General features: G+C 48.9%; 3 protein-coding genes across 5 annotated transcripts in view; 2 read left to right on the top strand and 1 right to left on the bottom strand.

Annotated features, from left to right (window-relative positions):
* Positions 1–272: 272 nt before the first annotated feature.
* Positions 273–8,133, bottom strand: LOC119566378 (translational activator of cytochrome c oxidase 1-like). 2 transcript variants are annotated; one of them, XM_043549460.1, is made up of 5 exons: positions 7,801–8,133; positions 6,961–7,067; positions 4,243–4,382; positions 1,625–1,767; positions 273–1,473 (listed from the first exon to the last, which is right to left on the bottom strand). In XM_043549460.1, the coding sequence occupies exons 1-4, from the start codon at positions 8,000–8,002 to the stop codon at positions 1,659–1,661; spliced, it is 558 nt and encodes a 185-aa protein (XP_043405395.1). In that variant the 5' UTR covers positions 8,003–8,133; the 3' UTR covers positions 273–1,473; positions 1,625–1,658. The 2 variants fall into 2 exon arrangements, with proteins under 2 accessions (XP_043405395.1, XP_043405396.1); XM_043549461.1 differs by lacking the exons at positions 273–1,473; positions 1,625–1,767; positions 4,243–4,382 and adding an exon at positions 6,689–6,826.
* A 713-nt stretch (positions 8,134–8,846) lies between these two features.
* LOC114018214 overlaps positions 8,847–26,865 on the top strand; it is a 43,863-nt gene continuing 25,844 nt past the window's right edge. The window contains 5 exon segments of the mRNA XM_043548414.1: positions 8,847–8,990; positions 9,513–9,642; positions 11,156–11,272; positions 17,494–18,397; positions 18,399–18,607. Of these exon segments, the coding sequence (XP_043404349.1) occupies positions 8,967–8,990; positions 9,513–9,642; positions 11,156–11,272; positions 17,494–18,397; positions 18,399–18,607 (1,384 nt within the window). The 5' untranslated portion in view covers positions 8,847–8,966.
* LOC122466319 (syncytin-2-like) lies at positions 21,301–25,826 on the top strand. Of its 2 annotated transcripts, none has more exons than XR_006291734.1 (2): positions 21,301–21,727; positions 23,504–23,757. XR_006291734.1 is itself a non-coding variant. In XM_043549452.1 (2 exons), exon 2 carries the CDS (start codon positions 24,700–24,702, stop codon positions 25,804–25,806), a length of 1,107 nt encoding a protein of 368 aa, XP_043405387.1. In that variant the 5' UTR covers positions 21,301–21,727; positions 23,738–24,699; the 3' UTR covers positions 25,807–25,826. The 2 variants fall into 2 exon arrangements, 1 of the variants encoding a protein (XP_043405387.1); XM_043549452.1 differs by having other exon boundaries at positions 23,738–25,826.

The following is a 26,865-nucleotide window of genomic DNA, read 5'->3' as shown; positions in this document are numbered from 1 at the left end:
ATTTAAAGGGCCTGGGCGGTGGAAGCAGAGGAGCCCCAGGCCCTTTAAATAGCTCCCGGAGCCCTGCAGCCACTGTCCCAGGGCTCCAGCAGTGGGGCTCTGGAGGCAATTTAAAGGGCCTGGGGCTCCAGCCACTGCTGGGAGCTCCAGGCCCATTAAACTGCCCCCTGGGGAAGCCGGGCTGCCCCATTACGGTGCACCGGCTCTTGCCGGTACGCCGTACCGTGGCATACCGGCTTACTTTCACCTCTGCCTTGCAGCCAGTTGCTTTCTATCCCTATGCCCCAGCTAACAGGGATAATACTGACCCACCTCAGAGGGGCTGGCAGGGGTCACCCCTGTCGTGACTCAAGTTGGAATGAGTTGTGCTCTTGGTAGTGAAGGGCCCAGATTCCATGGATGCCCAGGGTGTCTGTATTGTGGCCGTGGTTTGACTCACCTAGCATTACAGGCTGTTTAGCCCGGTCCTGCCAGGCGTGGTGCATCTGCTCCTGGCCCTCTCTGGCACACAGCTCCATCACACACAGAACACTGCCCGCCAAGGACAATCTATCAGCTCCCATCTGGTGTTCAGCTCCAAGATGGATGGTGAGCCCAAGCCAGACCATAGAAAGAGAGGGTGGTGCTCTTTGGTGGAAACTGCTCGAGCTTCAACCTCTGCTCCCACCTCCACCCACACGCTAAGGGCTTCAAAAGTGGTCCCTGACCCCAGGTGAACAAAGTAGCTGAGCTGAGGCCAGGGTGGGTGGAATTACTGCTGGGACTGATCCTAGGAGAAGGGCAGATTTCTCCTCTGCTCTAGGGAGATTCCCATCGGAAAAGTAGCTGAGGTGGGGGTGGGGGTAATACAAGCACTACTCCTCAGCCCTTGAATAGCGGGCAACTAGGACTTTGGGAGCCAAGGGACTGGTGTATCTTGCTGGAGAGCAGAAAAGGGCATTGGAGAAATTGTACAAAGGTCAAGGTCACAGCTGGGTCAAGGGCAGCCAGGTCTACTGGTCAGAGCCAGGGTCCAAACTCCCATGACAGGAGTCAAGAGTCAGCTGGGTCAGGGTACTGGAAGATCAGCAGCAAAAGACAAACTTGCGATCACAACCACAAATCAGATGCCAGGAAACCAAGCCAGGGGAGCGGCAGCAGAAACAGGCACCACACGGTCCAGAACAGGGAGCAGCCCTGGTGTTCAGTCAGCTTCCTGTTCCCGCTGCTGTCTTAAGCAGGGCCAGGGGGCCAATTAGCTTTTCTGGGACTCCCCAATATGACCTCAGGAGTGGAGCCTCAAACTGGGGCTGAACTTCATGGGTCCTAGGTAAGCAATTTTCAGCAGGCTTCTGGGTGGAGGGTTGGAGTGTGGCTGCTCCCATGAACCCTGCAGACCCGGGTTGAAGGCCCCTGGGTCGTGACAGTGAGTGATCTCTCCCTGCTCAAACCTCCAGCAGCAGGAAACAGTCTCCAGGATCCTGGACACATCCTCTGAGAATCAAATGAGGATATCATGATAAGAAATAGGTCTCTGTACCAGGGCCAGGATCCAGGGACAGGGAAAGCTCCCAACCAGGTTATGTAGCAGGAGCTCCGTTTGTTGCAAGGGCCCCAAGTGGCAGGACAAGTGAACGGTTCTTACCTCCAGGAGGTGCATGGGATCTTCCATCTGAGCCTCAATGGGACCCATGTTGCTTGGTTTGACAGGATGAGATGACCTGTTCCCACTGCTCCCTGAGCTGGGCTGGCTGAGGGATATATCTGTGTGAGAGACTGGGACAGAGCCTGAAAGACAGATGTGACAATCAGGGTAGGGTTCTCTCAACTCAGGGGGAGAACAGAGGGTCTGAACCCCAGAGAATAAGCATTTGAATCAACTGATTCATTGAAGAATTATTGTGCCATACAGGTACATCATACGGTCCTCTCATGGATTGGTAACTGGTAAACACTGCTCTGCACTGACTGCCCTGACCACGGGTGGCCCAAGGGCCCACTGCACCCCCAACTTAGCAGCTCCAGCTACCAAGAGAGCAAGAACCAGAGGCCTTCCTGCTCCTGGCACAGAGGAGTAGGTTGATGATCTACCTGGATGTGAGTGTTGGCCCTCCCCATGTCATGTTTTACGAAGCTATGCAATAGCAGAACGGAGACTGTTCTAAAGGAGAGCTACACATGAAGCAGCTCTGGGTTGCACTGATGTACTGTATCGATTTGAAGAACAGAGATATTTGCAAACTAAACCTTTAATATGGTGTTTTGGGGCTCTTGTGATAATATCAGCACCCAATCATTATGTCAGGAATCAGTTCTAATTTAACCATATACAATTATTTCCCCTCTGCATTTGAACCCGCTCTCTCTGCTGGATTTACAAGGAAAGCTTGGTACTCTTGGGCATCATAAGTATCAGAAATCTCATGCTAACCCTCCTGAGGACTATGATGTCTCTCTCCTGGTATCTATAGCATCACAAAAAGAAAAGGAGGACTTGTGGCACCTTAGAGACTAACAAATTTATTTAAGCAGAAGCTTTCGTGAGCTACAGCTCACTTCATCGGATGCATTCAGTGGAAAATACAGTGGGGAGATTTATGTACATAGAGAACGTGAATGGGTGTTACCATACACACTGTAAAGAGTATCACAGAATTCTGAACATGGGGCATCAATAGCAAAGCTGGAAAAACAGGTATCGTGGCAGGAGGGGAGTGGTTTGAAAGAATTTTTGGAACGTAAATTAAAACAGATTTCTGTGCTCAATCTCCTGTGCCCAGCCCAGTGAGCAGAGACGTTCCAGTCACCTATCTGAGCCTGCCTACAATTCCATTTTCTCTTTACAGTTCACTTTTAACTAGAGATGGGCCCCAAACTAGGACACAGAATCCAGACCGCTCAGAAACATGAGGAAAGTCAGATCCAGGTACAGATTTCAACTTCACAGCTCAGGTTTCTTTTTATGGTGGCCCATTTCAGAACTCAAATCCCAACACTCTTGTGAAGTGACTTGGGTTTGGATCTGAAGATTAGGAGCTTGAATTTGGATCAAAGCTTCACAACTGACCCACTTATGCTATTAACCTTACAAAGTTGAATTGTGTGACTTTCCAGTTCTTAATAATATATTCTTATAATATATTCTAGCATTAAGGCCTAATCCAGCAAGCTCTTAAGCATATGGTCAACTATAAGCATGTGAGTAGTCCCACTGAAATCAATGGAACTGCTCAAGTGCTTGGATTTAAGTTCATTCATGTACTCTGCCGGATGAGGGTCTTAAGAAAAAATGAAATAAAATATTGTCAGTTTCAGGGGAACTGCACTTGTATTCCCCTCATCTTCCCATTGCCCTGGCCCCCGCTGCCTCCTCACCCACCTCCCCATTGCTTACAAAATAAGACATAAAAATACCAGTCGCCCAGCACACTAGTACTGACAAAATGCTGACTTACTCCTTTTTTCCACATAATTATAAAATAAATCAATTGCAATATAAATATTGTACTTATATTTCAGTGTATAGTATATAGAGTGGTATAAACAAGTCATTGTCAGTATGAAAGTTTAGTTTGTACTGACTTTGCGAGTGCTTTTTTTGTATCCTGTTGTAAAACTAGACCACTATCTAGATGAGATGGTGTACTGCCTGGTGTACCCCCTAAGCATACCGCCAGGGGTATCTCTACCCCTGGTTGAGAACCACTGACTGAGTGATTTGCCCAAGGTCAGAGAGGGACCAAGTGGCAGAACTAGGAATAGAAACCATGAGTCCTGTAGTCCAGCCCAGCACCATAATTACAAGCCCAGCCTCGCTCCCTCATTCAAGGCTCCAAACGCCCCATTTTAATATATTTGTATCTTGTGATTTTATAGCGTTTTTAATGAGGTTTTATGATGTTATCCCCTCATAATCACTAAAATGGCAATTATCCAATATGGAGTCGGACACTTAATATGGTGTCTCTTTGCCACGAACAACAAGACTCCATCTTGTTTCAGCTGGGTGGTGGTGGTTTTGCGCCGTTTTGAACTTTGGTGGGAAGGGGCAGCTAACAGGCCACAATGAACTGGTTCTGTAACTGACTACCTCAGTCTACCTCAGGTTTTCCTGTCACAGAACCGTTAAAAGGAACTGCGTGACGTCACCACAATGCTGTCCATCACAGAGGCAGCCAAGCACAGTGGCGTTCGCGTGGTCCTCAGATCACGGATCAGCGAATCCTGAGAGACAACTCATCCTCATCCATCCCATCCGCGTACCTGTCGCATCCAGGGTTCCTGGCCGTACCCCTGCCGTTGGCTCCAAGTCCAGCTACAGCACGATCCAGCGTTCCTCCCTTCGGGCCATCACCAGGTCTGGGGGCAGTAGGTCCTGGGTCCGACGCACTCCAACACCCAGCCTGTCCAGAGAAAGCATCTGACAGCAGCAGGACTTTAGGGGATTTTATCATTTTCGTTTGCTTCAAGCTCCTTGTATTGTGATCCCAGCTTGCTTAGGTTTTATGACAGTTGTGTTTCCTTTTCCCCTTTTCCCCAGTTATTGTAAACCAACCTTCATACACTTACCTTTTTTTAACATAAGAATGGCCATACTGGGTCAGACCAAAGGTCCATCCAGCCCAGTATCCCGTCTACCGACAGTGGCCAATGCCAGGTGCCCCAGAGGGAGTGAACCTAACAGGTGATCAAGTGATCTCTCTCCGGCCATCCATCTCCACCCTCTGACAAACAGAGGCTAGGGAGACCATTCCTTATCCTTCCTGGCTAATAGCCATTAATGGACTTAATTTCCATGAACGTATCCAGTTCTCTTTTAAACCCTGTTATAGTCCTAGCCTTCATAATCTCCTCAGGCAAGGAGTTCCACAGGTTGACTGCGCGCTGTGTGAAAAACTTACTTTTCTTTGTTTTAAACTTGCTGCCCATTAATTTCACTTGGTTGCCCCTAGTTTTTATATTATGGGAAGAAGTAAATAGCTTTTCCTTATTCACTTTCTCTACACCACTCATAATTTTATACACCTCGAGCATATACCCCCTTAGTCTCAGTCTTAGTTGACCTTCTCTGAACTTTTCTAATGCCAGTATATCTTTTTTGAGATGACGAGACCACATCTGTACGCAGTATTGAAGATGTGGGCATACCATGGATTTATATAAGGGCAATAAGATATTCTCTGTCTTATTCTCTATCCCTTTTGTAATGATTCCTAACATCCTGTGTGCTTTTTTGACTGTCGCTACACACTACATGGACGTCTTCAGAGAACTATCCACGATGACTCCAAGATCTTTTTCCTCCTTAGTTGTAAAGAAATTAGCCCCCATCGTATCATATGTATAGTTGGGGTTATTTATTCCAGTGTGCGTTACTTTACATTTATCCACATGAAATTCCATTTGCCATTTTGTTGCCCCCTCACTGTTTACCCCTTTCTCCAGATGATTTATGAATAAGTTGAATAGGATTGGTCCTAGGACTGATCCTTGGGGAACACCACTAGTTACCCCTCTCCATTCTGAAAATTTACCATTAATTCCTATCCTTTGTTCCCTGTCTTTTAACCAGTTCTCAATCTATGAAAGGATCTTCACCTCTTATCCCATGGCAACTTAATTTACATAAGAGCCTTTGGTGAGGGACCTTGTCAAAGGCTTTCTGGAAATCTAAGGTCACTATGTCCACTGGATCGCCCTTGTCCACATGTTTGTTGACCCCTTCCAAGAACTCTAATAGATTAGTAAGGCCTGATTTCCCTTTACAGAAACCATGTTGACTTTTGCCCAACAATTTATGTTCTTCTACATGTCTGACAATTTTCTTTTTATTATTGTTTCAACTAATTTGCCCAGTACTGACGTTAGACTTACCGGTCTGTAATTGCCGGGATCACCTCTAGAGCCCTTTTTAAATATTGGTGTTACATTAGCTATCTTCCAGTCATTGGGTACAGAAGCTCATTTAAAGGACAGGTTACAAACCATAGTTAATAGTTCCGCAATTTCACATTTGAGTTCTTTCAGAACTCTTGGGTGAATGGCATTTGGTCCCGGTGACTTGTTACTGTTCAGTTTATCAATTAATTCCAAAACCTCCTCTAGTGACACTTCAATCTGTGACAATTCCTCAGATTTGTCACCTACAAAAGACAGCTCAGGTTTGGGAATCTCCCTAACGTCCTCAGCCGTGAAGACTGAAGCAAAGAATCCATTTAGTTTCTCCTCAATGACTTTATCGTCTTTAAGTGCTCCTTTTGTATCTCGATCGTCCAAGGGGTCCCACTGGTTGTTTAGCAGGCTTCCTGCTTCTGATGGACTTAAAAAACATTTTGTTATTACCTATTGAGTTTTTGGCTTTTCCTATTACATTTTTACACTTAATTTGGCAGTGTTTATGCTCCCTTCTATTTACCACACAAGGATTTGACGTCCGCTTTTTAAAAGATGCCTTTTTATCTCTCACTGTTTCTTAAGGCTCTTTTTTAGTTCTTTTACTGTGTTTTTTAATTTGGGGTATACATTTAAGTTGGGCCTCTATTATGGTGTCTTTGAAAAGTGTCCATGCAGCTTGCGGGGATTTCACTCTATTCACTGTACCTTTTAATTTCTAATTAACTAACCCCCTCATTTTTGTATAGTTCCCCTTTCTGAAATTAAATGCTATAGTGTTGGGCTGTTGACGTGTTCTTCCCATCACAGGATTGTTAAATGTTGTTATATTATTTTGGAACACCTATCTGTCTCTGTCCTCTTTCCTTGCACTACACTGGAAGGAGGATGAGACCAACATCACCAGCTGCTTCCACAGCGATAGACGCTGATACCAGGTACAAGATCCTGCGTCCTGTGAAGGGGGAACATATAGGTTTACGATGGTTTTCATTTTTCCCTGTAACACCTCGGCATGGTCTGGTCTGACCCAGAGAATTCAAAAAGGCTGCAGCCCATGAGCCCAGCTGGCAGGACGCAGCTACGTACCCTTCCCTTGATGGCCACCTCAGTGGATGCTTTGGTCAAGACCATGCTCCGGCACTGCTCAGTGAGGTTGGCCAGGTTGGTGTTGAAATCAGGGTTGGGTCCCCCTGCTGCAAAGGACAGAGATGGAGCGTCACAAGGGAGGCACAGCTGGGACCCCACTTGAGGGCAGTCCTGACTCCCAGCCCCCACTGCTTTAACCCACCACGATCCACTACCCTCCTACAGCCAGGAATAGAAACAAGGTGCCCCCCTGCTGTAACCCACTATCCAATTGCAGAGGTAGCGATGAGACCCAGGAGTCCTGGGGCTCCTGGTGACCCTCCCTGCCCCAAATTACCTGTTCCAGGGCCCTTCCCCTCTTCAGCCACCGTTAGCTGTTATCTTAGGCCGCCTGAACCGCAGAGACTGGGCTGCCCCCTCTTATGCGAAACATCTGCGAGAGATGGGGAGAGACTCAGCCACCGTAGGGGAGGTGCTGTGAAACAGAAGAAAGGTCCAGTGGAGAAAGGATGAGAAGGGGAGACTCTACCCCTCAGACCAGCATCTTCTCCTCCAGCAGCCAAGAAGGATGCTGGCCTTGGGTTAACAGAGGTTAGGGGGTGCTGTGGTTAGGGGCAACAGGGTCAGTGCTAGTGGTCAAGGCTGGGCTGGCAGGGCTCTGTAGCCACAGCCTCTGGCTGGGCCCTGTCAAGTCCTGGGAGGCTGGGAAGTCTCTGTAATGCCCCCTCTGGCTGCAGCGGGGCCTGTGGGGCACGGGGAAGCTGGCAGGGCTCCGTAGCACTCCCTCTGGCTGGGGCTGTGTCACGCACAAGATCCTTCCCTTCCTCCCCCCCACGATACCTTTGCGGGCAAAGCGCAGCAGCATGGCGAGCTTCTGGAAGAGCCGGCTGCGCTCGGCGTCCCGCAGGCCCTTGATGTGCTTCTCCTTGGACCATTTGTTGTGACCAGCGGGGGGGGGCACCTGAGGTGTGCAGGGCCCGGCCCAATGAACGGGGGCAGGGGCAGCTGCTTCAGTGCCAGCACCGAGGCCAGAACACGGCATCTTATGGGGCACCTGCCCGCCCCGGGGCGCTGGGAAGGGACATGGGTGTGAGCGCCTGAAACACACCCCAGGCTGTGATCCCCTGGAATTAACACACACACCAACATCACACAGCCAGACCCTTGTCTTACTGTGACACACACACACTCCACAGTCACATTGTGATCTGTAAACCACTCACATCACACAGCCTTCCTGTACCACTCAGACCCACACCCCAGACCCAGCCTGGGGGGGGGGGATCTCCTCAAATACACACACCAACCTCACACAGCCTAGCAACAGGAGAGTGGGTTTGCGGGGGGCGGAGGGGAGGTGAAGAGAAAACCTGGATTTGTGCTGGAAATGGCCTAACTTGATTATCATACACATTGTAAGGAGAGTGATCACTTTAGATAAGCTATTACCAGCAGGAGAGTGGGGTGGGGGGAGGTATTTTTTATGCTTTCTGTGTTTTAAAAGATGTTCTACACTTTCCACAGTATGCATCCGATGAAGTGAGCTGTAGCTCAGGAAAGCTTATGCTGAAATAAATCGGTTAGTCTCTAAGGTGTCACAAGTCCTCCTTTTCTTTTTGCGAATACAGACTAACAGGGCTGTTACTCGGAAATCTAGCAACAACCACCACCCACCTGCCCTGCTCCCAGCTCCTCACGGCACAGCGGGGCCCCGCGCACAGCCCAGGGGCGCGGACCGGGCTGCCCCGTTACGGGCTCCTGCCGCCCGGGGACCAGGTGCCGCGAGCGCCCCCAGCGGCGGGACTCGGGACCCAGGCGTCCGGGGGCGGGGGGCTGGGCCGGAGGGTCGCTGCGCTGGGGCCTCCCCCGGCTGCTGGACCTGGCGGCGCAGGCGCTGGGGCCGGGCGGGGAGCGGGCGGGAGGCGGCCCCGGGGAGGCATCAGCCGCGGGGCAGGAGGTCGCTCCCCGGGCGGAGGAAGCGGCCGGGGCTGGAGCCGAGCCCGGCGATGGCTGCAGCGGGGCCGGCGCAGGTAGGACGCGGGGCGGGGACTCCCCGGCCGGGCACTGGCTGGTCCCGGCTGGGGCCGAGGGGGGCCGGGGCCGGGTCCCTCCCGCGCTAGTGACCCCGGGGCTGGGGGCTGCCGCAGCCGGAGCGCTGGGGCCGGGGAGCGGCGCTGGGGGCCCCGGGCCGGGCGGACACGCGGAGCCGGGCCGAGGAGCCCCGAGGCGGCCGAGCCGGGGCCGGGAGCGGGGCCGAGCACAGGCCTGGGGCGGAGGCGGGGACTCCGGCCGGGGGAGGAGCCTGGTCCCTGCCCTGGGATTCGGGCCCTTCCCAGCGCCCCGCCCCAGAGCCCCGTGGGGAGCCGAGGGCGACTCCTGTCCCCGGCCAGCAGGGCCCGAGTCCCCGGGGGGCTGTGCGGGGGGGTCTCCCTGGGTCACAGCTGCTGGGCTGGGGGTTCCCCGGGAGCCGCTGCCCTAGAACCCGCGTCCCCTGCTGAGAGCCCGGGCTGGGGCTGGAGCGGAGGGAGCTGAGTGTGTAACGCTTGTGCCAGCAGCTGCGGGTGGCGTTTGAGGACGTGGCTCTGTATTTCAGCCGGGAGGAGTGGGAGCTCTTATCCCGGCCAGAGAAGCAGCTGTACCGGGACCAGATGCTGAGGAATTACCAGGCCCTCGTTTCCTTGGGTAAGGACCAATTTATCTCTACTCATAGCTGTCAAATGTCTGTGTTCCCTTGATGCCACCCCTGGCATGTGCCACCCGATGGCTGAGAAGTGTCAAATGACAGCCTCTTTCAGTTCGGCTTCCTGTTGAAGAACTCAGGGCTACAGAGCCTGGGGCTAATCTTAGTTGTAACTTGTTTACTTGCATTACCTACCACACCTCAGTCGTGGTACAGGGCTGGTTCCACACAGCACATGAGCAAATAAGGGAGGAAGAAAACTCTTCTTCTGCTTGTTACAGCTCCCTACCTCCCCAAAAAGAATGAACATCATAAACTTAACAACCGTGCAGTTGACCAATACTTGCATCCTAAGCAAAAGAACTGATAAGTCTGTGTAACGGTGACACCTCCCATGTCTAAGTCCCCAAAGCAAATTGAGACGGGTCATAGATATTGCTGCTTCAGAGTATGAACTGAACTTGCCTGTTGGGAGACAGGAAGAAATTTCCTCTAAGGAAGGTTTATTTCATTACTCTCCTGCTTGGGATCTCCTGCGCTTTCCTCTCAAGCAGCATCCGAGATTGGGGCCCCATCATGCCAGGTGCTGTGCAGACACACCTTGACTGAGATCGGGGTCCTGTTGTGCTGTTTAGCTGTTAGCACTCAAGAAAGAGAACTCGGAGTCATGGTGGATAGTTCTCTGAAAACATCCACTCAATGTGCAGTGGCAGTCAAAAAAGCAAACAGAATGTTGGGAATCATTAAGAAAGGGATAGATAATAAGACAGAAAATATCATTTTACCGCTCTATAAATCCATGGGACGCCCATATCTTCAATACTATATGCAGATGTGGTCGCCCCATCTCAAAAAAGATATATTAGTATTGGAAAAGGATCAGAAAAAGGCAACAAAAATGATTAGGGGTATGGAACGGCTTCCGTATGAGCAGAGATTAATAAGACTGGGACTTTTCAGCTTGGAAAAGAGACAGCTAAGGGGAGACTGAGGTCTATAAAATCATGACTGGTAGAGAAAGTAGGTAAGGAAGTGTTGTTTACTACTTCTCATAACACAAGAACTAGGGGTCACGAAATCAAATGAGTAGGCAGCAGGTTTAAAACAAATAAAAGGAAGTATTTCTTCACACAATGCACAGTCAACCTGTGGAAGTCCTTGTCAGAGACTGTTGTGGAGGCCAAGACTATAATGGGGTTCAAAAAAGAAGCAGATACATTCATGGAGGATAGGTCCATCAATGGCTATTAGCCAGGATGGGCAGGGATGGTGTCCCTCGCCTCTGTTTGCCAGAAGCTGTGAATGTGAATCCAGGAAATGGATCACTTGATGATTACCTGTTCTGTTCATTCCTTCTGGGGCACCTGGCACTGGCCACTGTCAGAAGCCAGGATACTGGGCTAGATGGACCTTTGGTCTGACCCAGTAGGGCCATTGTTTGGTCTGCACCAACATATAAATGAGTCCCTGTCCCCAAAACTTCAGTAATAAAACTGATTCTTTCCCCCCAAACAGGCTATTCAGGTTCCACACCAGATTTAATCCACAGAATTGAGGTAGAGGAGGCAGAGCTCTGGATCCGGGATGCCGAGGACTCCAGGGAAATCTCGGGGCCTGAGAGCCCCTCCCAAGGTGAGTCATCATAACCCAGTCTGTGGCGGTTCAATGACAAGACGGGACACAGCTTTTAGCAAGCAAGCGGCTGGTCTGCTAACAGGCTTCTGCCTGTCAGCTTTCCACCTTCCCCTTTATTCTCTCTCTCCCCCCGCGCATTACATTCTCCAACAGATAAAAGGAATACACTGGCTTTGTTTAACATTCTTATTTACCAATTTCTATCTACCGCATTCCTTGCTCTCGGGCCTTGAGCCCAGTCCTGAGAGGCTTCCCACGGTTCATGTCATTTGGGCGAGATTCCAAGGTTGATGCCCTTGAGAGGAGCTGTGTGTGCACAGGTCCAGCACAACACTCCGGGTGTGCCCTGAATGTTGCCAAGCATATGAACCTTGTATGTATCCTATACCCAGTCCCTTCTGATTTACATACCTGCTAGTGGAGGGCTCCTTCATGTAGAAGGCAAAGGCCAAGTGAGATGCACTGGCTGGGAGCAGAAGGGAACAAATGGAGACTGGGAATTAGGGGCCAGTGTTTATCTGGGAGGGGAATGAACCACTGGGAGAGCTCCTCACTGGAAGTCTGTCAGTGGAAATGGGGTGTGACTTTCTCAAAGCTTTGTTCTTGTTGAGCCAGGAGGTAGGAATCACAGGGAGGAGATTCTTTGGCTGGGATAGGCAGGAAGCCAGGCTGGATGGGCACAATGAGCCTGTCTGGCCTTGATATCTGAATCCTGGAAATCTTAGAAACATAGAATTAGAAGGCACCTCAGTAAGTCATCTAGTCCAGTCAGTCCCCTGCACTGAAGCAGGACTAAGTATTATCGAGTCCATGCCTGACATGGTCTTAAAAACTTCCCATGATGGAGATTTCACAACCTCTCCAGGTAATTTGTTCCAGTGCTTAACTACCCTTACAGTTTGGAAGTTTTTCCTAATGTCCAACCTAAATCTCCCTTGCTGCAGTTTAAGCCCATTACTTCTTGTCCTGGCCACAGTGGATAAGAACAACAATTTATCACCCTCCTCTTTGTAACAACCTTTTACGTTCTTGAAGATTGTTATCAAACCCTTTCTCCCCCTCCCCCGCCCCCGGCCGTCTTCCCTTCTCCAGACTAAACAAACCCAATTTTTTTCAATCTTACCTCGTAGGTCATGTTTTCTAGACCTTTAGTAATTCTTGTTGCTCTCCTCTGATCCTGTCCAGCTTATCTACATCGTTTCTGAAGTGTGAGGCCCAGAACTGGACACAGTATTCCAGTTGAGGATTCACTTTGTTGACTCACTTAGTTTGTGATCCACTATAACCTCCGATGGTTTTCTGCAGTACTCCTTCCTAGGCAATCATTTCAAATCCGACCATTTCTCCATTTTGTCAAGATCATTTTAAATTCTAGTCCTGTCCTCTAAAAGGCTTGCAACCCCTCCCCAGCTTTGAATCATCCATAAACTTTATGAGTGCACTTTCCATGCCATTGTCTAAATCATTAATGAAGATACGGAATAGAACCGGACCCAGGACAGATCCCTTTGGGATCCCACTCAAGATACCCTTTCAGCTCATAAGAGAACGATAAGAACCACTCTCTCAGTGCAGTTTTCCAACCAGTTGCGAACCCACCTTACAGTAGCTTTGCCTCGGCTATATTTCTCTAGTTTATTTATGGGAAGGTCATGTAAGACAGTATCAAAAGCCTCACTAAATTTGAGATGTGACATCTACTGCGTCCGCCCAGTCCAAAGCTTGTTACCCGTCAAAGAAGGATGTTAGGTTAGTTTGACATAATTTGTTATTGACAAATCCATGCTGACTGCTAGTTATTACTTTATGTCCTTCTAGGTGCTCACAAATAGAATGTTTGATTACTTGGTCTATAACTCCCTGAGTTGTCCTTATCCCGTTTCTGTACCTAGGTACTATATTTGCCCTTTTCCCATCCTCAGGTCTCTCAACCATCCTCCACACATTCTTAGAGATAATCACTAATGGCTCAGAGATCTCTTCATCCAGTTCCTTAAGTATTCTAGGATGTATTTCATCAGTCCCTGCCAACTTGAAGACCTCTAACTTGTCTAAGTAATTCATAACTATTTTCCTTGCCTATTTTAGGCGCAGATCCTACCCCATTGACACTGATGTTGACTATGTTAGTCAGCTGATCACAGCTAACTTTTTTGGTGAAAACTGAAACAAAAGAGGCATTTAACTGTTCGGCCATTGCTGCGTTTTCTCTTATTCTCTTTCCCTCCATTTAGGAATGGGCCTAGGCTGTCCTTGTTTTCCTCTGCCTTCCCATGTATTTGTAAAATGCTTTGTTTTTTCCCTTTATATTACTGCCTAGTTTAATTCGCCTTTTTGCCTTGGCCTTTCTAATTTTGTTCCTACATGCTTGTGGGTTTGTTTGGGTTTTTTTTGTTTTTTTTTTTTTTTAATATTCACCCTTTGTAATTTGACCTAGTTTCCACTTCTTGTATGACTCTTTTTTTGAGTTTCCGGTCATTGAAGATCTCCTGGTTCAGCCAGGGGGTCTTACTATCATACTTCCCATCTTTCCTACTCATTGGATATCTGTGACCTACGATGGGACCTAAAAATGATGGGGCCTCAAAGCTGTGACAGAAATGGATCAGAGATGGGGAGGTGATTATTAGGGGGCTTATTCCTTCACCCACTTACTTTCCTGGTCCTTCTCGCATGAACAGAGAGCAGCAATACCCGAAGTCCAAAGGTGCAAACAATTCGATGTTTATTGGGGTGAACTTCCAGCAAGCATGATTCCAGTTTCCTTCCTTAGTGTCCCCCTTCCCAGCTCTGACACCACAGAGCCTTACACCTGTGTCCCTGTTCCCATTCCTGCCCTTAGCCAAACATGATTCCAGTTTCCCCATCCCCATTCCTTGTTCCCATTTCCCCCTTTAGCAAAACATTATTTCAATTTCTTACCCCCATTCCCTGTTCCCGTTTCCCCCCACCCACTTCCTGATTGACTGCAGACTATACAGTAAAACTTGAGTTCTGCTTAGCTATACCTAAACCAATCATTTTCCTGAAATTTAACTCACCAATCCTAACATATTGTAACATGATTATGTAACCAATTATATCCCACCACCTTAATTAGTTTACACCCAGCAAAATTCCTTATACAGCAGACAGGAACAATCACAGAACCAGACAGAGATTATACAGACAAACAATAGCAAAGTGGGAACTATAATGACAAAACAATACAGAAGTGAGGATTTCACATCCCAGCTATTGATAAGTGAGTTCTTGCCAGACAGGATGCTACCAAACTAAGTTTCCTTTTACATCTTCTAGGCACTTCCCTTTCTCTGGAGGTGACAGGCATTATCAGGACAGGATTGTATTCCTAACAGCCCAATAACACCTTCTTTCAATGTGACTAGTTTGGAATGGGAGGATGTGACCGGTCGCTTCCCAGCTTATGGCTGCCTCTGCTGCTTAGCCAAAGGCCTTAGCCTAAGAACAGGGCCTCAGACTGTCACTGTAAGAGAAGGCCCTTACACTGACAGACAGTGATTTTGATTCTTTCTTTTATACCTCTAACTAGCCAAGTGGTAAAAATACACCTAAATTCTTAGAGTATAGGCCTTTACAGACAGGCCTGAATATCTATATCCTAACAGTGATGAACTTGGAAGAGATGTGGGGTGGTGGATGTGATGGGTTGGATCACAGAAACCCCCTTGGGGTTGCCAACTGATGTGCCAAGGCTACTTCTGAACCTGCTTTCCCTGCCCTGGCAGCTTGGGACTTCAGTGCCCTGCCTGGTTTGAGCCAGACCCGCTAGCCTGCTGCAAACCCAGACCCAGGTCTGAACCACGCCCCCTAACAGCTCTAGGCTTAAACTGAAAGCAGCTTAAGAAGTGTTCCTGTCAAGAGTCCATACCACCATTAATGGTCCACACTTTGCATAATTACAATAGGCCCTCAGAGTTATATATTATATTTCTAGTTTCAGATGCAAGAATGAGACATTCATACAAATAGGATAAACACATTCAGTAGATTATAAGCTTTGTAATGAGACCTTTTGCATGAAGCATGCCTCAGTTACATTATAGTCACACTCATTAGCATATTTTTATAAAATCATATAGAGTGCAATGTCACAGTGGATTTGAGAGATGCTGAGGGAAAGAGAGAGGTCTCTGTGGTGGGGGAGCATATGGGGACTGCATTTCCCTAGTGGGTAGGACTTTGCAGCAGGATTCAAAACATCTTGTTTCGGTTCTAGAAGTGAGTCACTGTAACTCCCACATGCCTCAGTTACCCCACCTGTGTAATGGAGAGGGCACTGGGGCTGTGAGGATAAAATATGTGTGTGTCAGTGGATCTGGCACTGGGGGGCAGACAAGCACCTGGGTAGAAAGACACTCCTACTGGTCCATAGACCACAACACCTTCTTCTAGGCTTTCCGCACCTCAGAAAATCATACCGAGCCGGGGGCATCCTAGACATTTTTCAGATGGGCTTCGTGCCTCTGCCCCTCCTGACTCAAGTTGTATGCGCTGGTGTTCTCTGGGCACCTGGATCCAGACATAGCTCAGACAGGCAAAAACCTGCTTGCAGCCTGGGAGAACATCCCCGAGTCACTGGCCCTTGGCAGAGAAGGCGCTGTCCTCTCCAGGTTCCCACCCCACCCCCTCTCTGCCACTTCACATCACACGTGACCTCTCAGACTGGAGAAACATGTCCCCGGCGAGCAAGGAGAAAGCTGGGAATGACTCAGGGCAGGATCAGTCATGTACGATGAGTGCGGAGGACGCCATTTTGTAGAGCAGGTCTCCAGTATTTGCAGCGTTTCACTGTAATGCTCTAAAACTGCCCCACGTGCCAGGCAGCTGCTGCTGGGGGCACGAACGCACATGGGAGCCAGAGGAAATTATCCTGTGTAGCACGACTTGGAGTATCCTGGTGTATGGGCTGGGTGTGAGGGAGAGGGGGTGGGATGGCCTTTGTCACATCCCCCTTTCCTCCTGCTCTCTCAGTGGCACAAAATCATTGTCACTTACATTGCTTCAGTGTCAATGCTTAGCACAGCCCTCAGCCTTAACATGGTCTGTGACAGTCTGTAGATCAAAGGCCTGCTGGGTGGCAGCCATTCACCCCTTCCAGCTCAGCAGTGTCACTGATTGTCTTGTGACACAATACAGACCTGTTTTTCAGGTTACATCACACAAACCCTGACTGAGTGGTCATCCCCTCAAACCTCCCCCCAACCCTCTTGAGGTTTTAGTTTAGTTTTGCACAAAGAGTGAAACAGGCTCAGGGTAGATGACATCTTTAGAAGAAATTCCTTGAAAAGGACTCACTCCTGCACAGGAATAAGCTACGCTGATGTAAGCAGCTTTATACCAGTCTCAATGTGTCCACGAGGGGATTGTAGATCCTAAACTGGTTTCAAACTAATATAGTTTAAACAGAGCAAATACTGGGGAACGAGAGACGTACTGTAAAACAGGAGACAGTACAGAACCAGCAACATGTAAATAAACCCCTCTGATGGAAATAAAACCAAAATCAGTGAAAACAAAACCCGGATCCTGTGTGTTAGCACTTAGTTCTGGATGAGGGCTCCGTTGTGCCAGACGCTGCCTGTATCCTGGGCAGGCCACAATTTAAGCATCGAACAAGACCCAAGAGGTGCATGGCGCACGTGGGAGCAGGTGCTAGGTGCTGCACAAACAGCATAGGGTAGAACCACCCTGAGTCAGGCTGCAGATTTGTGTCAGCATTTCCTATCAGAAGTTACGGAGCAGTTGTAGTAAATTTAGTAAAATTTAGGTCACTAAATTTACTGTGACCGCTCCATGATTTTTCACAAAACCTGCCCTCCTCCTCGCCCTGCCCAGGAACCCTCCAATACTGCAACCCTAACCGCAGGCTGATGCAGAGGCGTTGAGGCAGGCTGGAGAAGATATGAGTGGCAAGTCCATTCACTGAAGTTTGCCCCACCTCCCCCACCATCATGACTGGGGGCGGGGGCAAATCTGAGCGGCACTGTAAGCCTGCAGGCCAGGTCTCAGTACCCAGAGCGAGGCTTTGGGTCCAGCCCTGTGGGAGAGGAGCCACCATTGCTGGGTGAGGCACCCATCCGAAAAACAGTCACAGACAAATGGGGAAATCGCTCCATCCTTGAAATTTTTCCTTCCTTGACAAACCTGTAGCCTTAACTATGAGCTAACACTGGGATTGCCTCTGCTCTCTCCAGCAGGGCTCGGGATACTGGGGGTACTGAGGACACCGTCTGAGTGTGGGGAGAGCGCGGCAGGAACGCAGGATCCCACAGCCCACAAAAGGATCCATGCACAGGACGCAGTCCGTCCCCCGAATAAACTCAGCCAGAGACTCCCCATGGGCCGGTGTCCCTATCGCTGCTCTGACTGTGGCAAGAGCTTCAGACATCCCTCAATCCTGAGACTACACTGGTTTACGCACACTGGGGAGCGGCCGCACCACTGCTCTGACTGCGGGAAGAGCTTTGCACAGAGCTCACACCTGAGAACGCACCAGCGCACGCACACTGGGGAGCGACCGCACCGCTGTGCTGACTGCGGGAAGAGCTTTGCAGAGAGCTCAACCCTGAGAGCACACCAGCGCACGCACACCGGGGAGCGACCGTACCGCTGTACTGACTGCGGGAAGAGGTTTTTCTGGAGCTCACACCTGAGAAGACACCAGCGCACGCACACCGGGGAGCGACCGCACCACTGTGCTGACTGTGGGAAGAGGTTTTTCCGGAGCTCAAACCTGAGAACACACCAGCGCACGCACACCGGGGAGCGACCGCACTGCTGTGCTGACTGCGGGAAGGGCTTTGCACGGAATTCGAGCCTGAGAGCACACCAGTGCACGCACACCAGGGAGCGACCGTACCGCTGTGCTGACTGCGGGAAGAGGTTTTCACGGAGCTCACACCTGAGAAGACACCAGAGCACGCACACCGGGGAGCGACCGCACCGCTGTGCTGACTGCGGGAAGAGGTTTTCACGGAGCTCACACCTGAGAAGACACCAGAGCACGCACACCGGGGAGCGACCGCACCGCTGCGCTGACTGCGGGAAGGGCTTTGCAGAGAGCTCAAGCCTGAGAATACACCAGCGCACGCATCAGGGAGCAGCCGCACCATTGTAACGAGTCTAGTAAGAACTTCAACAGAACCAATGCACTGATCAAGCACCAGTGCACGCACACTGCCGGGGAGGACATTCCGATGCATTGGCTGAAGCAGGAACTTTGCACGGGCCTCCTCCTTGCTATCACATCGGTTCATTCACAGCCGAGAGCGGCCATACAGCTGTGCTGGCTGGGGCAAGCACTTTGCTAGATTGGCCAACCTCTCAGCACCCGGTCATGCACCCCAATGCCCTTCTGCCACCTGCAGGGCCTCAAGGGCTTCTGGCAGTCAGTGGGCCTGACACAGCTCCAGCAGATGCAGGTCAGGACATAGTCCTGTCCCCAGGATGCCCAGCAGAGAGATGGGGGGGAGGGGGACAGGGAAGGGGACTTGGCTTAGCAGTGTGTGGAAGAGCAGACAGGTGGAGTGTATTTAGAGCAGATGGTCACAGCCTTCTGCATTAGATGGGATCTAACCCGGTCTCTCTCTTTCCATCCCACACTCACTCACCCTCTCCCCCTCCCCCCGTCTCAATGGGACAAAGCTAGGAACTTCCCCCACACGTCTACCTTGGTTCCAGCCAGAAGATTACTCTTGGATGACATCTAGAGGTGGGATTTGCAGTCCTGTCTCAGCATGGATTGGGCTGAGGGGCAGGACAACCTAGTGCAGGGGTGGGCAAACTTTTTGGCCCGAGGGCCACATCGGGGTGCAAAGCTGTATGGAGGGCTGGGTAGGGAAGTCTGTGCCTCCCTAAACATCCGGGCCCCCGTCCCTGAGGGCCCCTCTCAGAACCCCCAGCCCATCCAGTGCCCCCTGCTTCTTGTCCCTTGACCGCCTCCTCCCAGGACCCCCCACCCCAACCGCCCTCCCCGGGACTCCACCCCCATCCAACCCCAGCTGCTCCCTTTCCCCTGACTGCACTGACCCCATCCACTCCCCCAGTCCCTCACAGGCTCCCCAGGACTCCCATGCCTGTCCAACCCCCCCTCCCCGTTCCCCGTCCCCTGACCGCTCCCAGAACCTCTGCCCCATCCAACCCCCCTGCTCCCTGCCCCCTTACCATGCCGCTCAGAGCAGCAGGACTAGCAGCCGCCCCGCCCCGCCGGAGCCAGCCATGCTGCCCATGCAGCTGCGGGGGAAGGGGGACAGCGGGGGAGGGGCCGGGGGCTAGCTTCCCTGACCGGGGGCTCAAGGGCCGGGCAGGACGGTCCCGCGGGCCAGATGTGGCCCACAGGCTGTAGTTTGCCCACTTCTGACCGAGTGTGTGTGATTGAAAAAAGACTCAGGAACTGCTCATGCCGTCTATTCTAAATAGAAAGAAACAAAGAAGAATTATGTACCTAATCTGTAACAGAGGTCTGTCTAACCCAGTGTTTCTTTCCTATTAAAGAAGCTGATGCATTCACACAGCATGTGGAGAAGTCAATGTAAACAGTGTAACCAATCAAAATGTTCTCGGGCCCAACTGCCCATGAGGCCTGATGAACTGTGTGACTGGCAGGTGCACAGAGAGAGTTTCCCATTTATTTGTTTTCCCCCTGCCTTATTTGTCTGACTAGAGTCAGTTCTTGAGGCAACTCTGCCCCAAAAACTGACTCTAGTCAGACAAATAAGGCAGGGGGAAAACACTGCTGCTGCAACAGCTCCCCCAAAAGAATGAACATCGTAAATTTAACAACTGTACAACTGAACAATGCAAAAGAACTGGAATGTCTGTGTCACGGTGACACCTGCCATGATACGTTGTGGCTGATTTGCCTTAATGACATACCTGAAACATTTCAACCATTGTAAGATGGCAAAGGAGCAAAGTTCCCTTCTTCCAAAGTCTTCCCCATGATTCTCCATACAATTTTGCAACCCCAATGTGGCCCTCTGGCCAAAAAGTTTGCCCAGCCCTGTGTCAGCAGAATGGGATATTTTTATGGAACATCTAGAGTTAACCTCAGCAAGGCTTTAAACTCGGCCCCCACTGCAAAGTGAGAAGGGTTGTAAAAGCTGCCGATTCAGAGTACAAGTGAGAGACAGGAAGAAATCTCCAATAAGGAAAATTAATTTCATTACTCTCCTTCTTGGGATCGCTTGTACTTTCCTCTGTTTTGTTAAGGAAAAGTTAGCACATGTGACTCCATTTTGGTTTGGGGCCCACCATTGTCTAAATGCCAGCACATCATACACCAGGAGGAGTAATCCTTAGATACCGAATCCGTGTGAAAATCCTCCTCCTTGTCTCCAGCCTGCCTTGATTTGCAGTATCTGGTTTTTGTCAGTCTCTAACTCCCTGTCTCTTGGCCTTGATGTGAGGCCTCCCATCCTGATAATAAAAGTTACTGATGCATGGCTTTAGGACCATGCTGTGTAATTAACATACTGGTATAGCACGAGGAATGCACCAAGCAGGGATAGGTGGTAGATAAGACAAGGGTTTGTTTATTGGCTAAGGTTTCCGATGCACGAGGGCAACATGCTTTGCTAAAAAGTATATAACCTTTGTATAATCTGTATTCAGGGTCCCCTCCTGGCTAGCAGGGGGGCACCACGCTCGAGCGTAATAAACTTAGTGTCTTTTGGGAACTCTGCAGTTGTGGACTTTATTTCTGTGCCTCAGCCTAGATTCGAACTGTGCGTGTCCTACCAGGTGTAATTCGTAGCACGTGTGCGTGTCCTATCAGGTGTAATTCGTAGCACATGTGTGCGTGTCCTATCAGGTGTAATTCGTAGCACTTGTGTGCGTGTCCTACCAGGTGTAATTCGTAGCACATGTGTGCGTGTCCTATCAGGTGTAATTCGTTGCACATGTGTGCGTGTCCTATCAGGTGTAATTCGTAGCACTTGTGTGCGTGTCCTACCAGGTGTAATTCGTAGCACATGTGTGCGTGTCCTATCAGGTGTAATTCGTAACAGTTTTGGCGACCACGAAGGGACTCTAGGCTCGCCCCAACAAGCGAGACTACACTCCTCCTCTCGGACAGCTCCAGCCGGCACAGGGTGAGTTCACCTTTGAGAACTCCGAGGAGGGGGGGTGCGAGCCGTCGCTTAGGCGATAAGGTGGCACATTTTGTGTTCTTTTGGTAGCCCATTATGGGTTCTGGGCAGAGTGTAAGTAAGGGGACCCCTTTGGCTAAAATTCTCGAGAATTGGGGAAATATTTCTGGCACCCATGGGTTAGGTAGGAAAAAAGCTGTTATTTTATGTAAGGTTGAGTGGCCAGCACTAACAACTCAAACACCTTTTGACTGGCCACCGGATGGTTCCTTTGCTGGGGAAAATTAACAGCGCTTAGGAAGAGGCTGGAAAACAAAGCTCCAGCCCAGATGGATTATTGGTGTGTATGGAACAACTGGGCTTATGCGCATCCGAAAGGACGTCCTCTTTCCTCCTCCTTTTCTTATTCATCTCAGGGGTCTTCAGACCCGCTCTGTGCTGTGCCTGCTTCTGCCCCTCCTCCGGCTTACCCTCGGCTTTCTGACTTATGCCCGTCACCTCCTTGCTTGCCAATTAGCCGTGCTTTCTGTCCAGGTGACAAGCCTCATGGGGGGAGGACTCGGGTAGCCCTTGTAAGTAAAAATATTTAAGAAAAGAGACCAGGAGGGCTGGGGGCTGGTTAAGAAGCCCACCCTCCTTGTTAATTTGGTAGTGAAACAAAGCTGCTGCTCACGGAAAAAACAGTTCAGAGGAAAAAAAAAAAACAAAACAGGATCGGGCCCAAGCGGGCAGGCAACAGATAGAGAGATTGGAAAACAGGTTGAAAACTTGAAGGTCATAGTGAAAAAAGAGGAGTAAAGAATTACAGGAATGGAAAACGTAAATCCCGGAATAATACTTGAAATGGTAAAATCTAAGTTAATTAGGTGTCGTTTTGGGAAATAAGCAAGTGATTTAAGAAAGGAAAGTAAAAAAGTTAACTCTTTAGTTGCTGGAAAGAATTAAGCAGTTGAACTTTGTGAAATACTGGAAAGAACAAAATTCTTGGTTTCTTTGCAGCCATTTTGAAAAAAAATGGGCCCTTTTCCAAAGAAATGCAATTATACAGTGCTACTTAATTAATATCTTATTAGGCTCCAAGGGGCTACAATAGGCGATGTCTTCCTTTTCAGGTCTCTGTGTGTTTGACAGCAGGAGTTAAAAGTAAAAGGCAATCAAAAGTCTGGTAAAGTTTATTGTGCCCTTTTTAAAGTAAGAATCTTTAACCTGTGGATCCAAAAGCAAGCCGGAAAGCATTTGTTTTAATGTAAATTACCTAACTAATAAGGTAGAGGCCACTGAAACCTGGGCTGCCTATAAAACAAATACAAGAAAATATGGGTAATTCCTCTGTTTTGCCTGCAATTAACAAGGGTATTTGTATAAAAAGAAAATATTTTAAGCAATGACTGACTGCCCAAAAGGGGTAGATCTGTGTTTTATTTTTGTCTTTCAGAAAATCAGAAAAAAACTAATGCCAGCTGAAAAGCAATTCAACATCTCATGAATTTACTGGCACAATAGGAATTCTGTTCTGTGTTCTATGTCCTGTCTTGTGGTGTTTGTCTTGTGGCCAGAATTGCTGTGTTTAATTTTTCATAGGACAGTTTAGTTTAAAACTAAATAAAAGGGTTAAATCAAAATGCAGATACTTGTTTTATTCAACTTGGAATACAAAGTGTTTGGATAATATCAAAAAAATGTGATATACTAAAGTTTAATACATTTGCTTAAGTTAAAAAAAAAAAAAAAAAAATTCATTGGCCAGATCTTTTAATTAAAAAAAATTGTTGTTAAAATTTGCACACCAACAGTCTTTGGAAGCAAGGACATGAAAGGTTAACCCACTCCCCATATTATACATGAGATCCTTCTGGCTACCTCACATTTCTAGCCAGAGGGCTGGAGAGGGAGAAAAGCTATTGGACACCAGAGGTTGTACCAAGTGGACTCCTCAAAAGTGGGTGTGCTTGTCCTGGCTTGTTGCTCCAAAGCTCTGTAAAAAAGTCATTTTCCTAGAAGGGTGTATGTGGCATACATTAAACAATAAGAACTAAAGTGCTGTATAATGGGCAATGTACATGTGTTCCTTTTTAAACAAAGGTGTATAAGTAAAAAGTGAAAGTTTCCTTTGCAGGTTAATAAAAGCCAAGAAGGGGAAAAGAAATAAAACGGAGGACGAGCTAATTCAACGCTGCAGCTGGCAGGCTCGGTACAAAGATAAGACACTAGCCTGCCCAAGGACACTACTCACAGCTAGGATTTGGCTAATAGCCAAGAAAGAGGGGGGCTTGAATGTGCCCAAGCAGCTGTGAGATCTGCAACACACTGCCAGACATTAATGAAATGTGTTAGGTCTCTGTATTTACAGGTAAAAGAAGTCCTGCTTCAAGAATCCTGAGCAAACCTGCCATTTGTTAAAACCAGGTGACTGGGTCTAAATAAAGGTCCATCAACAAAAGACTACTCTGGCCCCATGCTGGAAAGGCCCTTATTAAGTCCTGCTAACTAACAACACCGCTGTGAAGTGCCAAAGACTGACTTCCTGGACCCATGCTTCTTACTGCAAAAAGACCCCTCCATCTCGAGATGACTTCACTTCGACTACTGATCAGCCTGTCCCTCCTTCTGGGTTTTTTTTTCTTTCCTCCTTTTAAACAGCAAAAAAAAAAAAAAAAAAAACACAAGGTGAAGTGCTAGTAACCTCTCCCTTGTCCACTGACAAAGCTAACCTGCATTCAGTATTTGCTAAAGAAACCAAAGCACTACAGGGTGACGTGCTAGTAACCTCTCCCCTGTATAATGCAAAACCATGACTGTTCCAAGAAAAAAGAAAAAACACCTGCTCTGCTAAAACCACCAAAATCCAAGGATTCCTGACTGCAAGAGACACTGAAAATTGGCCTTAATGGCAAAAACGGAGCATTGTACATTGGCAGGGAGGAAGTTGTGGAATGTATTTTTGGGAATGTGAAGTGAAGTGGGGGGGTGGGTTTATTCCAGAGGCTGGAACCTGTGCTTGTAGGCAAGTATAAATACCAAAAAAGCCTTACAGCCACAAACATTACTCCCACCATCTGCCACCACTCCTTTGCAGGTAAAGGTTCCTGAATCCATCATAGCTACGTTAAGTTGGCACTGGGACCCCCACCTGACCCTGACAAGCCATTGGACGAGCCACTTCACAAATGAACACTACAACCAACCCATGGACTGAGCTTTCCAGCTACTGGGACCTTCACAGCCCACCAGGACTTTTTGTGTTCCTGTTTATTGGACTTACATTGGGGGTAGTGTTTTTTGTATGGTACAGGGGAGGATGTCGACATTGGTATGGTTTGCCTGGGGGTCCTCTCCCTATTCCCAAGTCCAGTACAAGGATGGGAGGGCAATAGCTTCTTGAATTTAACCCGTGCTATCAAACAGGGTGTAAATCAAATGCAGTGTTGGATTGGTATTCATACCCCCACATATTTAGGTCAGGGGGTCCTGTTGGTAGGGGTACCTATCCCCCTTAATCGAACACTCCAAGCTAAGCTATGGGCAAACACTACATTTAACTGGAATGTTACAATCCAAATATGGTCTATTAATATGGTGGCTCAGGGTAATTATGCTTTATGTGTGTCACGACGTAAGGGCATAGAAAATACAGTTTTTGTAGGGAATTTTGTGGGGTGCAAGGACACCACCCAAATCAGCTCTGGTGCAGGAGGCCCCTCTACCTACTCCAGAGCCCCGTGGCCAGTCCCCGAGGGGTCTGGCTGGTATTGGTTATGCAATCACACAGCCTATAAGGTTCTCCCAGCAGGATGGTGTGGTACATGTACCTTAGGGGCTATAGTACCCACCGTGACAGTACACCAGAACCTGACCCGGGGAGAGATCCGCAATCTAGTATGGAGGGACCGACGAAGTATTCCTTTAAACCCCCTTCCTCAACAGTCCAAAGGCTTTCACTCCTTTGTGCGTTGGTTTCTGCCATGGTTGAAAGTAAGCGAGCTGGAAAAAGCTATAGTTAATATTTCAGCTGCTTTGGAACTAATGGCAAATGCTACTGCAGATGCTCTATCTGCCCTTCAAATTGAAGTCACCCAGCTATCCCAAACTACATTGCAAAACCGCCTAGCCCTGGATTATCTCCTTGCAAATCAGGGTGGGGTTTGTGCTCTGGTCAACTCAAGCTGTTGTGTATTTGTAAATCAGCACCATAGGGTGGAAACTGACATCCACATCCTCAAGCAACAGGCAGCCCTATTCCACCGCATCAACCTCGACACTACGAGCGCCGGATTCCAGGAGGTCTGGGACTGGCTCACCGCATGGCTCCCGGATGTGGGGACTTGGGGACGGCGTATTTTGTATTTACTTTTTTTTGACTGTTATTGTTTTTGTGTTATTTTTTGTATGCCTGCAATATGTGCTGTCGGCAGTTGCTAACCCTGCAGCGCGGTTACTCAGCCCCGATATAGCTTACTGACGTACAAAAAGAAAGGGAGGACTGTTAAGGAAAAGTTAGCACATGTGACTCCATTTTGGTTTGGGGCCCACCATTGTCTAAATGCCAGCACATCATACACCAGGAGGAGTAATCCTTAGATACCGAATCCGTGTGAAAATCCTCCTCCTTGTCTCCAGCCTGCCTTGATTTGCAGTATCTGGTTTTTGTCAGTCTCTAACTCCCTGTCTCTTGGCCTTGATGTGAGGCCTCCCATCCTGATAATAAAAGTTACTGATGCATGGCTTTAGGACCATGCTGTGTAATTAACATACTGGTATAGCACGAGGAATGCACCAAGCAGGGATAGGTGGTAGATAAGACAAGGGTTTGTTTATTGGCTAAGGTTTCCGATGCACGAGGGCAACATGCTTTGCTAAAAAGTATATAACCTTTGTATAATCTGTATTCAGGGTCCCCTCCTGGCTAGCAGGGGGGCACCACGCTCGAGCGTAATAAACTTAGTGTCTTTTGGGAACTCTGCAGTTGTGGACTTTATTTCTGTGCCTCAGCCTAGATTCGAACTGTGCGTGTCCTACCAGGTGTAATTCGTAGCACGTGTGCGTGTCCTATCAGGTGTAATTCGTAGCACATGTGTGCGTGTCCTATCAGGTGTAATTCGTAGCACTTGTGTGCGTGTCCTACCAGGTGTAATTCGTAGCACATGTGTGCGTGTCCTATCAGGTGTAATTCGTAGCACTTGTGTGCGTGTCCTACCAGGTGTAATTCGTAGCACTTGTGTGCGTGTCCTACCAGGTGTAATTCGTAGCACATGTGTGCGTGTCCTATCAGGTGTAATTCGTAACAGTTTCAGATTGGACAGATTGGTGTCCTGTCATTCCAGATGCTGTGCCAACACATTAATGAGTCCCTGCGCCCAAAACTTTAGTAATAAAGCTTTCCCCCCAAACAGGCTCTTCAGGTTCCAAACCGGACTTAATCCACTGGATCGAGCTAGGGGAGGCAGAACTCCGGATCCGGGATGCCGAGGGCTCTCATTG

The sequence above is a fragment of the Chelonia mydas genome, chromosome 6 (genome assembly GCF_015237465.2).
Source record: "Chelonia mydas isolate rCheMyd1 chromosome 6, rCheMyd1.pri.v2, whole genome shotgun sequence".
Classification (NCBI taxonomy): Eukaryota; Metazoa; Chordata; order Testudines; family Cheloniidae; genus Chelonia; species Chelonia mydas.
The sequence above is the reverse complement of the archived record's forward strand: the minus strand, read 5'-3'. Positions and strand labels throughout refer to the sequence as shown.

Coding starts and splice junctions, on each gene's coding strand:
- LOC119566378 (XM_043549460.1), bottom strand. CDS start 8,002: ATGCCGTGTTCTGGCCTCGGTGCTGGCACTGAAGCAGCTGCCCCTGCC. Junction 7,068..7,800: donor GCTGCGCTTTGCCCGCAAAG/GTATCGTGGGGG, acceptor TGTCCTTTGCAG/CAGGGGGACCCAACCCTGAT. Junction 1,768..4,242: donor AGGAACCCTGGATGCGACAG/GTACGCGGATGG, acceptor TCTGTCTTTCAG/GCTCTGTCCCAGTCTCTCAC.
- LOC122466319 (XM_043549452.1), top strand. CDS start 24,700: ATGGTTTGCCTGGGGGTCCTCTCCCTATTCCCAAGTCCAGTACAAGGA.